The sequence below is a fragment of the Dermacentor variabilis genome, chromosome 3, assembly GCF_050947875.1.
Source record: "Dermacentor variabilis isolate Ectoservices chromosome 3, ASM5094787v1, whole genome shotgun sequence".
NCBI classification, from domain to species: Eukaryota; Metazoa; Arthropoda; class Arachnida; order Ixodida; family Ixodidae; genus Dermacentor; species Dermacentor variabilis.
This window is the reverse complement of record NC_134570.1, coordinates 155243625-155259404: the sequence shown is the minus strand read 5'-3', so window position 1 is coordinate 155259404 and position 15780 is coordinate 155243625. Positions and strand designations below refer to the sequence as shown.

Below are 15780 nucleotides of genomic sequence, written 5' to 3'. Positions count from 1 at the left end.
AGAGTGTCCGGTCTCTCAAAGGAATCCGCACATCTCTTGGTTCTCGGCAATATGGCGCAGGTAGACGCGCAGATTGTGCGCGTATGTCGCATCTCCTCATTCGAAACGGTCGAATACTAGTTTCTGTTCGATTCGAAGTTATAACAAGCTGCATTGCAGTGTCGAAGGAGAGGGAGAGGGCAGGGCAAATGAGATTTTTTCCAACTAATTCCGCCGAAGGTGAACCGCAATTGTTGTGCGTGCACGCCAGTTGATGAGCGAAAGCACGCGGCGGGTAACTCCAGCTCATTAATTTCTCATCACGCAGTAAGAGTGTCTCACTTACAGGCAGCCTTCCTACAATTATGTTGCCCCATACAGGCAAAGCTGTGTATGATTGGCCAGTCACATAACCTTTGCGTCTGTTTAAAGCAATGTGCGGCGCTGTGGAATCAGAGTTCTCCCCTCGAACACAACGCTCCGCCTGCGTCTGAGTCGCTCGGTTCCCTTGTTTTATTACTGTAATTGTCATGTGTCACACTTAAATGAATTCAGTTGCACCTCTTTTAGAAGGTGCTGAAATGACCAGACGTCCTTTTGCGAACGGTATCACATGAATGTGTATCGAAAATTGTAAACAAGGTATCGCGTATTTCTGTTTTGTTTTTGTTTTTTAAAAGGCGTTTTTCTGGCACAGGCGTATTTTTTCTTAAGCAACAGAAAATAATGCTTGATATTGAATTCGACATTCAGAGGTCGTATTGCTGAGGTATTTGTATGCGAATCGATTTGAAAATTTTTATAATCGAACACTTATTGCTCAAAACGCAGGGGCAGCGCCGATAAAAGGCTGATAGTCCAAGTAGACACGAGTTTAATTCTCAGGCAGATATACTGGGGCTCACTCGTTCGCATAAATTGCCTAAAGCCGGAGAAAAGCAATGGTACCCCCCTCAAGTGTGTCTCAAGCACCTCCTCTCAATGCCAGTGAGGCGTGAGAGTGCTGCCTTTTGAGTAATCATCAATCTCCTGCACAAAAACGGGAGGGAGTGCCAATAACGCTCCCACCCCCGTACTAAGAGGCACGCTATGACGTCAACTGCCACTTGCAAATTGCTGGTGCCTTTTCTGCACCCACTTCAGAGGCCAAAGCAGGCACTAGCGTCTTGAAAGAGGATGACGTTACGTTCATCGTATGAAGGCGTTTTCAGCCAACAACAGCAATAAAAAGGAATAATCTATCGTTCTGGAGTGGCCTTCTTCCGATGGTCCTTTACTTTGGTGTGCTACCGAACTGGCTTTTGGTGAAACGAAACTTTGTGATGCACTCTTCAATTTCTCCTGTGAAGCGATAAGAATTACATGTTAAAATTTCCGTGTCGTCTTTCTTTTGTAATTCACATTTTTATTTTCAGTAATGTGCAGATCCTATAGACTAGATACCTGTAAAAGATGACACTTAATTTCGCATGTTTAAGTTGCCAGTACTCTTTGGATTTTATAATCCTCAGAATGCGTAATATTTTATGAACCGTTGCGCGAGGCAATTCGATACCGGTTCCTGCGAGTGGATTGGGCCATTTAAGTGAGGAATAGGCAACTGGCCAACTTCATAATTTGCTTATGTTCTGCTCATTAGTGTTTACTGCTCAATAGTGTTTACGTTTAACGTTATCGACTAACTATATCTAGACGCTCAGTAAATCTGCGTTAGATGTCAGTCGTGATATCATTCAATGAGCTCTGCATAACCTCCTCCATGCGTCAGAAAAATCTCGCTACGTGGGATGCCATCCATGCTGCGATCTCCTGTACTACAATATCGCGTTCTACGCTTATTGTGCAGCAAAACCTTCAATTCCATTGTTCTTTCTCGCTATATGAGGGCCTTAGCTGCTTCTTAAAGGGGTAACTTCTTTGAATTTACTAATAATAATTTCGGGGCACAGCAGCAACGATGATGGAGAATGCTGTGAGAGCCCCCCCCCCCCCTCGATCAAAGTAAGTGAGTCCCACGGAGATCAGTGAATCTGCTTTTCTTTTGTTTCGCACTACGTACATGAGTGTGTTCGAGTATGTTATCGGCCAAGTAATCGGGAGGCAAGTTACTACAACGCGCCGGAACAAAAGAGTCTGTGACACTATCGCCCTCAAGAGCACACTCTGAACGGCCGACCCAATGATAACCACACTGCTCGTGACTTTGGCACTTGGAGGAAGGACGTCTTGAGCTAGGCAGCCGCCCGCTATAAGCCTCCCGATCAGCTGCTGGCAGGGCACTCGCACAAATCATTTCCTTGAACTGAAATATATCAGAAGGTAGGCCAATCCTAACAAAAAGGTGACGACTATTACTTGAAGTACCGAAGAAAAGGCCACATTACGTCACATTCCTAGGAGTTTAAAGCGCATTGCAAACGAAGAACCGAGCAGACGTTCCATTTGAATATTCTTGCAAACAAAGGAAAAGAAGGTGAGCAGTAATTCTTCCTTTTTTTTTGCTGAATAGCTGTCTCCAAAATATGGTTCTGTTATCTTATCGCATTAGGCTAGCTGCATGTTCTGAATGTTCTCTCATAAAGAACATGTCTAGAAATGTGTATTTCTTTATTTCGCGTTTGAAGTTACCTTTAGTCGCCGCTGTACTAAGGGGTAGACCTGACATCTGCGGCATTTGTTTGAATTGGTCACTTTGGTGGAGCTGCTTATTACTGTGGCAAAAAGACAGATGCAGTATTCTGATTAAGGAGCCTAATTTACACTATTAGGACTCACCGACTGCGAAGACAAATACCAATCTACAAACACAAAAAATTAAGTCAAGAGTCTGCAATTTTCGTAAATAGAGGTTACCTTATCGATATAGCATTTGGATGCATAGAGAAGTAATCATGAAAAAGATAGTCCTGTGTAGCCGAAGCATACGCGTGTGTTCGGAACTCATTTCTCTGTTGTTTTGTAGCGGTCCCTAACGGCGGATAGGTGGTACCTGTCATCAAGCACTCTGCATTACACATACCTGTCTGAAGGTAGTTTTCTTTCTGAATGCTTTTCGTATCATCACTGTTGCTTGACTTCGGGGTAATGTTATCCTTTGTGCATGACATTTGTGTACAGCATCGCAGGTTCTAATGCACATGTGCCGGCCACCGCGATCTCCTCAATATTGGCAATACCCAAGCAGTTACTCGCAAGTGGATGGACGTTATTAGGAACTGCGCTGTTGCGCTAGTGGCAACTCTTCGGGGATGACAAAGATGCCGTTGTTAGCGCCAGGTAAAAATTTTTCCGAGGTACTCCCAACACTTCCTTGCTTTTGTATACTGTATTCACTCGTGTAAAGGCGGAAATTTCTTTTCGCGATCTTGGCAAAGCGCGGCACTTACATTATTCGTGTAACAACTTCTAGAAACTTGCGTTCTTTCCCATGGAACGCTTTTTCACTTTGCGTGTTGCCGCAAGCTCCCCTTCCTGCATCAGGCGCCGACGTATGCACATTTTGTCGACGCCGAAGTTATGGCCGGCTGCTTACTTGCTCTGTTTCATGTCGTACGATAATCTTGAGTCTAAATGCAGCGTCGTACGCCACCAAGCACTTAATAAAAATTATCGGCTCCCGGGAGCTCATCGATCAGCAAAAGGGTCTGGCTGAACTGGCTGCGAAAACTAAAAAAAATATCCACCGACGATTACGATACTTCCTAAGGCGAAATTTGAGGGCAGTTCTATAGGTCTATTAATTTCGCTATATATTGGCTGGCGCCGACAATTTCTCTCATGCAGCACGTTGCAGACGGAGCGAAGTGTGGCTGGAATGCTTCAATAATCGGCAGGTCACGAGATACAGCGCGTAGGCGACGAGTGGGCGCGATTCACAGCAGCCGCCCCTTGAAGCGGCGTGATCTCGCTGTGCTGCCTACTGTTAAAGAGCGCTAAGTCGATGCTAAACGCTTGGAGAGGCTGCGAGCTAAAAAGGAGACGCATGCGAGAGCAGACGCCTCGACACCAGGCGCATTTTGCACAAGTTGGCGCTTGTCCGCCTTTCTTAACCGATGCCACGCTCCATTTTATTGCGTCCGCGACTGCAGATCACCGAGAAAAAAAAAGTAAACATCGTGTTCTGGTTCCTCCACACTGCCGCGGTTTGATGGCCTGCGGCCGTGCGCCACTGCGCGACAGCGCAAAGTGCTGAACTACTGGCTATTCACGCACCCTTTTGTCCCGACTGTCAGCAGCAGCAGAGCGGGCCGAACGCTGCACTAAAAATTTATCAAGCGTGTCAAGCACCAGCGCGAGAGCGAGGGCGCGGAGGAGAAGTTTGACGTAGTTTGACGTAGTTTGACGTCACTCGGGGTACCTCGTCGTGAGCGCGCGAAGCGCGATAGCAGCGCCGTGGTGCGGCTCCGAAGCAGCTCTGGCCGCCTGCGCCGTGGTCCATTTTAATCTGTCTACGACTGTAAATCACGCAGCTCATACCGAGGAAAGGAAAACCGCTAACCACACACGACGAGTTCAGTAAAGAATGACGTTTCCTGGAGTACATGGATATCAAGGAGTGGAACTCATCCCTGTCAATGAGAACATTTTCTACACACCTTGCCGAGGCCAAAACCGTTATGACAAAAGACGGGAAGTACCTCTACATCGCCCACAATCCGTGGGATGTATGAGTCTCATTCTACCACATGGCGAGCAATTTGAGAATTTTGATTTCCAGGGTGGCACGGTCAAAGAGCTTGTTGACAGTTTTCCGAATGGCAACTTCGGTTTCGCGGACTAGGTCGAGCACGTAGCACCAGGCTGCGCTCTCAGGGAACAGCCGAATGGGTTCTTCGTAACCTACGAAGAGTTGAAGGACACGCAAAAGGCCGTATTGAGACTGTCATATTTTTGGGGAGAGGGGTGTGTCCGTGCTTTCGCAAATGACCACATGCTGCTTCAAGGGCTCCTGCAGAGGTCACAACCAGATTACATGCGAAACATGATCGTGATTAATCTGAATGGCAGCCCGAACCCTCATTGGCATGAGGTGACGAGACAAACACATGCTACCTGCTAGGAGTTGTGCGTAGGAGAAGGGAATGGATGCGCATTAGTGAGAAAAGCCAAGATAGGAGGTTGGAAGGAGTACTTTACACCTCACCTACTACGGCAAATTGAGAAGCAGATCCTTTAGGCAGAACAGAAAGCTTCTTCCATGGACCTCTTGAAGGACATCCGAGCTGAAGCGAACACAGCTTTTGAATGTTCAGAATAAAAAGCGCTGCTGCGACACTTCCAGAGTAGGGCTGTACTTGAGCAGACTTCCATAGCCGCAAATTTCCTTTAGCTAAAGCAACCACCTTACACTGTCCAAATGACTTTTCCTTATCTAAGAGTACTTGCAATATATTTACTCGAATCAACGAAGAAGGCTCCAATTTGTTGCTATTTGCCTAAAAGGCGACTAAGTTCAACCCTTGACATGCAAGTTAACTATGGTAGTTACGGCGAACTTGTAATAAAGATCCGTGGTGATGTTCTGACAGTTGCAGAGACCTACCAGAAAATACCAACTCTAGCCAGGGGCGTGGGCTCTGACGTGAAGGTGAGGGGAGTGCAAAAGAAGCGCGTATGTTTGGTCTGCTTGTCTGTGCACAATGTGGAGAGTGTTGTCTAGAGGGAAAAGCTTTTGGCACTCTTTGGTGTTTGTTGATAGTAACTTTACTGTAGCAGTAAGTTTTTAGGTCCCGTGAATCACAGGCTTTTCTCATTGTTGCGTTATGACACTTAGTTACGTCACGCACCCTTCTCTCTTTTGTATACACCCAAATGGTGGCACCACCGTTGGTAGGTTTGGCCCTTATATGGAATCCATCAAACAACTTGAGATACGACAGACCACAATAGTGTAAATGTACGGTGACTTGGCATACAGTACCCAGCATACATAGATGACATCTCATAACTGTCTCTAAACACTTACTGCATTCAAAATATCTCAATGCTCAATAAAGTGCTAGAGTATTGCAGTACTTCATTGTAGTAGTGGCAGTGTTTGTGCTTCAAACTGCAAACAGAAAATGTACGCAGAAACCCTACTGAGTTGTCTAGGTATGTATGAGCATACTTAAGTTGGTCCACCCCTATATTTCAATTTGGCCCACCCGCAAATTTATGTTGGGCCACCCCCATGTTTCAGGTGGACTTAACTCCAAATTTAGGTTCGCCCACTCCCAAATTTAGGGTACCCCATACCAATATTTAAGTTGGCCGATTCCTAAATTTAAGCTGACCCACCCTTAAATTTTAATTTGGCACTCCTCTACATTTCATGTTGGCCCGCCCCCAAATTTTAGTTGTGCCCCCTAAATTTAAATTTGGTCAACCCCCACATTGAAGTTCACCCACCCCCATACTTCACATTGGTCCATGCCTAAATTTAAGTTGGCCCACTCCTAAATTTAAAGTTGGCCCAAACCTAAATTTAATGTTGGTCCGCCCCAAGTTAAAGTTGCCCCATGGCCAAATTTAAGTCCCACCCTCATATATCACGTTGGCGCATCCGTAAATGTCAATTGGCCCACCCGCAAACTTCAAGTGGACGTACCGCTAAATTTAAGTTCGCGAATTCACATATTTCAATATCGGCCACTTACAAATTTAGATTCTGCCATATCCAAATTTCAAGTTGGCGCACCCCAAAATTCCAGTTGGTCCACCCCTATTTTTCAACTTGATGCATACCCAAATTTCAGTTGGGCCACTCCTAAATTTCAAGCTGCCTGACCCCTAATTATAAATTGGCACACTTCCGAACTTCAAGTTGGGCTACTCCTATACTTCAAGCTGGCCCATCCACAAACTTCAGTTAGCACCCCTGAATTTCAACTTCTTCCACCCCTAAACTTCACTTGGCCTCCTTCCAATTGGCCTGTCTTGACAGAGCAGCGAGCGACTCAGTGGGAAAAGCACGCATGGAACTGCACTGATAAATGCCTTTCCCCGTCTTCCAGATCAACACTGTGGTTACCTGGACAGCTTCCATGACGGCCCTTTACCCTTGCGCTGACTAAAGGACAACGTGGCGCTTGCGCACCGTCGGAGCTACAGCTATAAAAGCAAGAGGACGGAACTACCTTGGCCTCAGTGAGAAAAGTGGGAAAAGCACCTCAGAGGGAAAAGCACGCGTGTAACTGTGCGCTTAAAACGCCGTTCCCCATCATTCAGATCAAAACCGTGATTACTTGCACCGTCTGGGATGACGCCCCTTCAAACCTGCTGACTAAAGGACAACGTTGCGCCTCACATCTTTGGAGCTACAGCAACAAAAACAAGGCGGTGGACTTACCTCGACACTGAGCAGCGGGGACTCAGTAGGAAAAGCACGCAACTGCGCAGCTAAAACGCCGTTCACCAGCTTTCAGGTGTGTAACCTTGGTGCATTCAGTGGTTTACCTAATCTGAGACGTTCGCTGCTCTGGTCCTATAATCGGAGATGAAGCACCTAGCACCTTGATTGCAAAGGTTCTTCGACACGCGTAGTCTAAGTTCAAAAATATTAAAACAATCACGAAATAAATTGATGACCTCAAGGCAGCGACTATGTATATTAGGAGCTCCTTTGACGATTTCACGTCCAAGCTTGAAAGTTCTTGCGCGGATCTCAAGGCTTTAAACGACGACATTGATCAATTGAGAAAACAAAGCTTACAACTAAAGCAAGAACTTGTCTGTACAAAGAAAAAAGGTTCTGGACGTGACTCAATACCATAGAGCAATGAATTTGAAAATTAAGGGTCTTCGTGTCACTGTCGGTGAGAACCTTGAGAATACTTTACGAAGACGCAGGACAAAACTTGGTGTAGAGATCTCTTAGGGGATTACGTAATGAAAGTGCACAGGAGGCTTACGTAAATATCCTCTAAAATATGTACTCTATGTATATGCCAATATTACGCTACTTCCTCAAAAAGGGAGAAGTTAAGGAGTTGAATAACTATATGCCCATGAGGTTACTTCCGGTATTGTATAAAGTATTCAACAGGATGATTTGCAATAGGATAAGGGCAATACTGGAGTTTACTCAACCAAAAGAACAGGTTGGCTTCAGGAAGGGATACTCCACAATGGATCAAACCCATGCCACCACTGACGTAATCGAGAAATCCACTGAGTAAAATCAGCTTCTCTATATAGTTTTCATAGATAGTGTCAAAGCATTTGATTCATCATAGATCCCAGCAGCGATAAAGGCATTACGTAATTCTGGAGTACGGGACGCTTAGGTAAATATTGTGGAGAATATCTACACTAATTCCCCAGCTACTTAATTCTCCACAAGAAAATCGGGAAGATACATATAAAGAAAGGGATCACACAAGGAGACACAGTCTCTCTAATGCCATTCATTGCATGCTTGGAAGAAGTATTCAAGCTAATAAATTTAGAAGGCTTAGAAGTGAGGATCAACGACGATTAACTCAGCAACATTCGGTTTGCAGATGACATTGTGCAGTTCAGCAACATTGGGGACGAGTTACCGCAATTGATTGAGGACCTTAACAGGAAGTGTAAAAGTGGGACTGAATAATAATGTGCCGAAGACAGAGATAGTGATCAATAGCCGGGCAAGGGAACAAGATATCAGTATCGCCAGTCAGCCTCTAGATTCTCTGAAGGACAACGTTTACCTAGGTCAATTACTCACAGGGGATCCTGATCATGAGAAGGAAGTTAACAGAAGAATAAAAATGGCTTGGAGGGCATACAGTAGTCATTGTCAGATCCGGGCTCGAAGCCTACCATTATCATCGAAAATAGAAGTGTAGAATCGGTGAAGTCTACCTATGCTAACATATGGGGCAGACACTTGGAGGCTGACAGAGAAGATCGAGAACAAGTTAAAGTGGACACAAATAGCGATGGAACGAACATTGTGAGACGCAACGTTAAGGTACAGGAAGAACGCGGTGTGGAGCAGAGAGCAAACGAGAATAAGCAATATTCTAATTGAAACTAGGAGACAAAAATGGAGCTGCGCAGGTAATCTAATGCGTAGGTTAGATAACGGGTGGACGATTAAGGGTGCTGAATGGGTGCCTAGAGAAAGGAAGCGCAATCAATGTGGGCACAAGACTAGGTGGGTGATGACATTAAATTAGCAGGCGCTAGCTCGAATCGTCTGGCGCAAGAGGAATAATTGGAGATCGCAGGAAGGGGCCTTCGTCCTGCACCTCCTATAGGGTCTATCAGCAGCCTACTCCTCCGGTCGAACCCACTGGGCCCTCTTGGCCGCGTCTTTTGCTTTCCGCGGAAGACACCCGCCGTGGTTGCTCAGTGGCTATGGTGTTGGGCTGCTGAGCACGAGGTCGCGAGATCGAATCCTGGCCACGGCGGCCGCATTTCGATGGGGGCGAAATGCGAAAACACCTGTGTGCTTAGATTTAGGTGCACGTGTTCATGTGCAAATGTTCGTATGCTGATCCCATTTCGTTATCGATCCCATTTACCGATTCTCATTAAAAACCACGCTTTAATGTCGATTACCTTAATGAACTGGGAAACTTTATTTTTGTATCGCACGTGTGAGGCTGACGGTGGAGCTGTGCCAGCTGATAACGTGGCACAAGTTTTATTCTTCGTATTCACGTTCCGCAGCATTCATGATCAGATAAGGCTGATTATTCCCCAGTGGTCTTCTAGCGGCATGTAATTTTTATCAATTTTGAGCACATGTTTCCCTTCTTCAGTTGCATGGGGCCCGTCATGGCCAAATCATAATCGCGCTACTACTAATCAATTCTTCGCCGTGCTAAGTGCGTAGCAGTGCCGAGCACTGTACTCGTCTGAGCGACGTCGTCTAGCGTGATAGGCTCGTTTTGGTCGCCAATTCCCGAATCCTAGATATGGTGGCGCAGCGTTAAATTTGTTAAACCTCCAAACTTAAAACATAACAAATTCCTCTCAGTCTTACTGGATGGATGGATGGATGGATGGTAGGAGCATCCCCTTTGAAACGGAGTGATGGTGGCTGCCACCATGCTTAGCTTATTTTTCTTTAACTGTGTTGTAAATTATTAAAATTAGCTGTTTTCTCTAAATACGCATTCCTACACTTTTAACCTTATGTCACCTCTCTGCTATTGACCCACCAATGCTCCTATCGCTTTTTGCTAATTCCCACCGCATATTTATTTGCCTCACTATTATCTGTGAACCCTAGGGCCTCAGGAAGCGGATTTTCCCCGCATCGACATCGGGATAGATACCATCACATTTTAGTATTTTTCTATTGTTTCTACAGATTTACCATACGCATTACATGTGTCTTCTTCGTTAAATTTCTTTTTATAGCTCCGCATTCTACATGCTGACCTAGTTTCAAAGAGTAAAGCACTGTTTCTTGAGTTATCATAAAACGCTTCCTTCCTGATCTGCTGTTTCCAGTATCGATATAAAGTTCACACTATGATTCTTTTCCATTGAATTTATCGAATTTTTACCGTCCGCGTTTTTAACCTGTCGTTTAGTGCTCCGTCTTTCTCCGTTCTCGTGTCTGTCATACTTATTGGCTAGCTTCCTAGTTTTTTTTCCGCCATTGTGAGTCAACGCTTTTTTTGTATAGGTATTTAAATACCTTAGGTGCCCACCTGTCATCGTCCAATTTCCTCAGGCGTTTTTCGCATAGGATTTTACTCTGAGCTTCCCGTGCTTCGTTGTGCTTCCCTGTACTGCTTCATTTGTGGTATTCCCGTGGGCACCTATAGCTGATCTACCAAGAGCTCTCTGATTTACTTGTAGTCTCGACTGAATTTCTGCCCTTAAGCACAGGACCGCATTCCCGAAAGTAAGGCCCGGCACCATTCATCATCATCATCATCATCAGCCTAGTTACGCCCACTGCAGGGCAAAGGCCTCTCCCATACTTCTCCAACTTCCCCGGTCATGTACTAATTGTGGCCATGTTGTCCCTGCAAACGTCTTAATTTCATCCGCCCACCTAACTTTCTGCCGCAGCCTGTTACGGTTCCCTCCGCTTGGAATCCAGTCCGTAACCCTTAATGACCATCGGTTTTCTTGCCTCCTCATTACATGTCCTGCCCATGCCCATTACTTTTTCTTGATTTCAAGTAAGATGTCATTAACTCGCGTTTGTTCCCTCACCCAATCTGCTCTTTTCTTATCCCTTAACGTTACACCCATCATTCTTCTTTCCATAGCTCGTTGCGTCGTCCTCAATTTCAGCAGAACCCTTTTCGTAAGCCTCCAGGTTTCTGCCCCATATGCGAGTACTGGTAACACACAGCTGTTATACACTTTCCTTTTGAGGGATAGTGGTAACCTGCTGTTCATGATTTGAGAATGCCTGCCAAACGCACTCCAGCCCATTCTTATTCTTCTGGTTATTTCAGTCTCATGATCCGGATCCGTGGGCACTACCTGCCCTAAGTAGATGTATTCCCTTACCACTTCCAGTGCTTCGCTACCTATCGTAAACTGCTGTTCTCTTCCGAGACTGTTAAACAATACTTTAGTTTTCTGCAAATTAATTTTCAGACCCACCCTTCTGCTTTGCCTCTCCAGGTCAGTGAGCATGCATTGCAATTGGTCTCCTGAGTTACTATGCAAGGCAATATCATCAGCGAATCGCAAGTTGCTAAGGTATTCTCCATCAACTTTTATCCCCAATTCTTCCCACTCCAGGCCTCTGAATACCTCCTGGCACCATTACTCCCTTCCAAATACCTCTCAGTACCTCATACCTGTTGTACCCCCACAATGCTCTGTGTTTCATTATCCAGGCATCTCTTCGCCCTTTTGCTATGAAAGACTGTTCATGCTTTCCCGCGTATATCTGCGCCGTCCTCCTCTCCCTCCTTTTTGTCTTTCTCGCGTGCGGAATCATCCGCGGAAAGCAAAATACGCCTCCCGGCCGGGCTGCTCTGATGCTGCTAGGACGACCCTCTACCTTTCTCCCTGCTACCCTCTCTTTCTATAAATCCCACCTCCGCCACCCTGCTGGCGCTGAACCGTGCTCAAGCATGGCTTGCAGAAGAAAGTACCAGCCTTTCCTCCTTTCTCCACAAGAACCACTTCTCTCTCTCTCTCCTGCATTGGATATAAAATAGGCTGATGATGAGGGTGATGAAAGTTACCATCACCTTTAGTTTCCTGAAAATAGAAAATTCCGTCATCATAAAGAAAGCGCTGAGGTAAAAGTCGTGATGATAGGCATGTGAGGCGACTATAAAATAGAGGTTCATATCCAGCCTCCGAGAGAAAGTTTATATTTTGCAATACATTTGCTAGATAGGTGACAAAGATATTGGTGTAGAAGCTCAGCGCCCAGAAAGACCCGTCCTATAGAATGGTGAGTCTATAATTTTTACGCAATAGCGTTAAGGAGCCCGGGTCGCAGAAAATCCGGCGTTCGCCAAAAAGATATTCAAATAATGTATACCCTGGCCTTCCATGTGACGCAAGAAATTAACTGAACTAATTGAATTCCTCTAGCTAAAATACGTGGAAAATTTGTATATACGACTTGCAAACAACCTGCAGACATGACAGCTTTCGGAGTGTAAATCGCATATACGAGGAAACATAATTTAGTTACGGGAAACCTCAAACAAACCCCTTTTACAGCGTTTCTACAATGCATAGGCAGGAGATGGCGTCCGCCATTTGCGCACGCCGGCACGTAAATATCTCGGAGTCGATAGAGCGGCGCGTCCTCTTCCTTGAAGCACTTGCACATGGCGCTCACCACCGCCACATCGCGGCCCAACAAGGTGCAGATTTTCTACCAGCTTTTCTACCAGATTTGGCCTTCGCGCATAGCTTTCGCCGCGAGCGTTTCCCGATAAGCATTACGGTTAAATACGATGCAGTTGCCGGCAAGCGTGAGAAGCAGTCACTGATCTGGGAATTCTATCGCGTTCCACACTTAAAGGCGAAGCTTAAGCTTCCTCCAAATTTTTCTTCATGCAGGGTAGTTATAACAGAACTACTGAAGCTTCAAACAGATGTATTGCGGCCATTATAAATTAAGACGCATTCCCGAATATGAGTGCACAGCTGTGCTAGAGAATGCTACAATCCTCAGAGCTTAGAGTTCATTGTGTGTTGTCTTTTTGCGTAAAGGTGACAGAGTACAGCACCAGAATCTCGCTCATCGGGAACTGCTGAGGCGAAACGACACAAAAGGAAAAGAATTAGAATGTTTCAAGGGTGAAGTAACATAGTAGTTCAAAGATGATTCACTTTATTTTAACCGGCACGCCTCCCGTTTCAAAAAGGGCCTTTGTGTCCCTCATGTATAACACGTAAGAACGAATCTTAATTGTGCAACAGCAGTTCATTTAAAGTAGTGTAGGCTGCCTTACGAAAAACTCATGCACAGATAATTTTGAGCCCTGTAGGCCTGACATTGCGGGAAAAATACGTTGTAACAGTTAGGGGAAGATTTGGCGTTCAGAGTGCTTATCTGCTGCATCCCGTACCGAGCATCTGCAATAATTGTAATAGATTAGAGGCGTTTTTTAAGGTGACAATGATGACGATAATGAAGAAATTGAATGCTTTATAACTACTCCTAACATGCAATAGTTTTAGCCTTTACGCGCGTTGCGGTCAGTGGAAATGTCAGAACATTTTAAATGTTCGGTTAACACCTTAATCCTGTCTTACTTCCTACGAATAGACATCCCAATCAAACCTAAAGGTTTCGTAAAATATACCCACTGCATTGTTTCTAATTGTACCTTCCCCTTTTGCAGGGAGTTGCAAAGAATGGAACTGCGAAAACCATTACACCAAGTAATAGACGGAGTACCTAGGTGTGCAGGCATAGTTCCAGAGACGCTACGAGAAAACCTCAAGTTTCGAGCGCAAAAGGGAGATGTGGTGCAGTCAACGTTTCCGAAGAGCGGTACACACTGGATGATGTACATTGTCCAGCTTATTCTCAGAGAGGGTGAGCCAATGACAACGCACGAAGAGTTTGCTAAGGACTACCGCTTTATTGAGTATATGGACATAAAGGGCTGGAAGTCATCCCTGTCCGTGAGAGCTTTTGCCACGCACTTGCCCTTAAGTGAGGACACCGTCACCGAAGAAGGAAAGTACATTTACGTTGCCCGCAATCCATGGGACGTGTGCGTGTCAATGTACCACATGGTGACCAACCTCAGCTCATACGAGTACCAGGATGCCACGTTCGAAGAATTTGTTAACGTGTTTGTCAGCGGGAACTTTGGGTACGGTGACTACTTCGAACATGTGGCATTGGCTTACAACCTTAGGCAGCAACCAAACGTGCTCTTCGTGACTTACGAAGAAATGAAGAAGGACACTCGTGACGTGATTATCAAAGTAGCACACTTTTTGGGAGAGCACTATGGACGAGCTTTATTAGAAAATGAAGCACTGCTTGACATGATGCTGGAGAGCTCCAAGCCTGAACGCATGCGAAGTGTCGTAGTCGTTGACTTTCGCAATAGTCGCAGCCCTCACTGGAAAGAGGTATTTGATCGAAGCATGGTAACCTGCAAGCAGGGCTACGAAGGGGATCCAACGAAGTACGGTCTAGTACGAACAGCCAAAGTCGGAGGGTGGAAAGAACACTTCACACCAGAGCTACTTCGACGCATGGAAGCTAGGATCAGAGAGGCAGAGCCGATGTCATCATTTATGGATCTCTGGAAGGACATCCGAGCCGAGGCATTCAAATTATCGCAAAGTGTCTGCTGAGAAGTGCCTTTTTCACTGAGCATAGGGAAAGGTCACGGATTCATCAATATGTAATTTTCAGTTAGCAAAAACAAACTCACATATAGAAATGACCATCCGGGATGCCGAAAGGTAGAGTGCGATATTTTAACTCATAAACTGTGAGCAGCATACGCTTTGGTATTAAAAGCTATGTGATCATTGCGAAATAATTGAATACGTGCACATTTTCAGAAAAAAATGTTTTCGCAGTGTTACTGTAAGCTGATCTATATTGACCATTAGCTGTGCAAAGTATAAATACTCTTTCAAACGCAACTTGAGCGCCACTTTAAAAGGGTATGTTAACTTGTATTTATGAGAAATCTATACCAGTTACAAAAAGAGCCAATGTAGCGAAAATATCCCGTAGTGGAGGCAGGCGCTCAACAACGAGGCTCACAATTGGTTTAGCTGCTTTGCTGACGACGCCTTAGTACGAAGCCAAACCGTCTCCACTATTCAGCTGCAGAATGGAATATATGCTTGGCCAGGTCCCAATCTTGATCGGGTTCCTTTTCGCTGAGCATAGAAGGCGAACTCGTTGCAATGGAAGGTGTATGGTGCGTTCAATAGTTTTTGATGTTTAGTGGAGATTGCCAAGTTAACGTTCGGATGGATAATCCGACCATTAACGCGGTGCTCCTAAGACATTATCAAAATATAATATTTACCTGAAGTGTCTGCGAATCAACCATTTCGTATTTCTAATATGAATAATTTGATAAATAAACTCCGATTACCAAGATACCGATCACAATAACAATGCTGGTATAAACGAAGTCAAGCCTGCATGTGCTAACTTCGTTCTCATGACGAAATAGTCTGAACTTTGAACCTATACAGTGGAGGTTAAAAGTGATAGCAAAGTGCATATATTACACTGGGGTACACCATGTGCTTCACATTGAGAAGACAAATGTAGTGTTGATGCCAATAGAACAGGTACCTATGATTGCCAGCCAAACACGAGTCTCCACGAACACTACGTTTATCAAGTTCACTTAGTGGTTACTTGAAGCTCGTTCGCACTCAGCGGACACGAAAGGG

General features: G+C 45.2%; 1 protein-coding gene across 1 annotated transcript; it reads left to right on the top strand.

Moving 5' to 3' along the window:
* Positions 1-2027: 2027 nt before the first annotated feature.
* On the top strand, positions 2028-15478 carry LOC142576431 (3-beta-hydroxysteroid sulfotransferase-like). Its single transcript, XM_075686561.1, has 3 exons — positions 2028-2452; positions 6975-7385; positions 13740-15478. The coding sequence occupies exon 3, from the start codon at positions 13753-13755 to the stop codon at positions 14710-14712; it is 960 nt and encodes a 319-aa protein (XP_075542676.1). The 5' UTR covers positions 2028-2452; positions 6975-7385; positions 13740-13752; the 3' UTR covers positions 14713-15478.
* The last annotated feature ends 302 nt before the right edge of the window (positions 15479-15780 follow it).

Bases quoted from the DNA above. Each gene is read 5' to 3' on its own strand.
- LOC142576431 (XM_075686561.1), top strand. From the start codon at position 13,753: ATGGAACTGCGAAAACCATTACACCAAGTAATAGACGGAGTACCTAGG.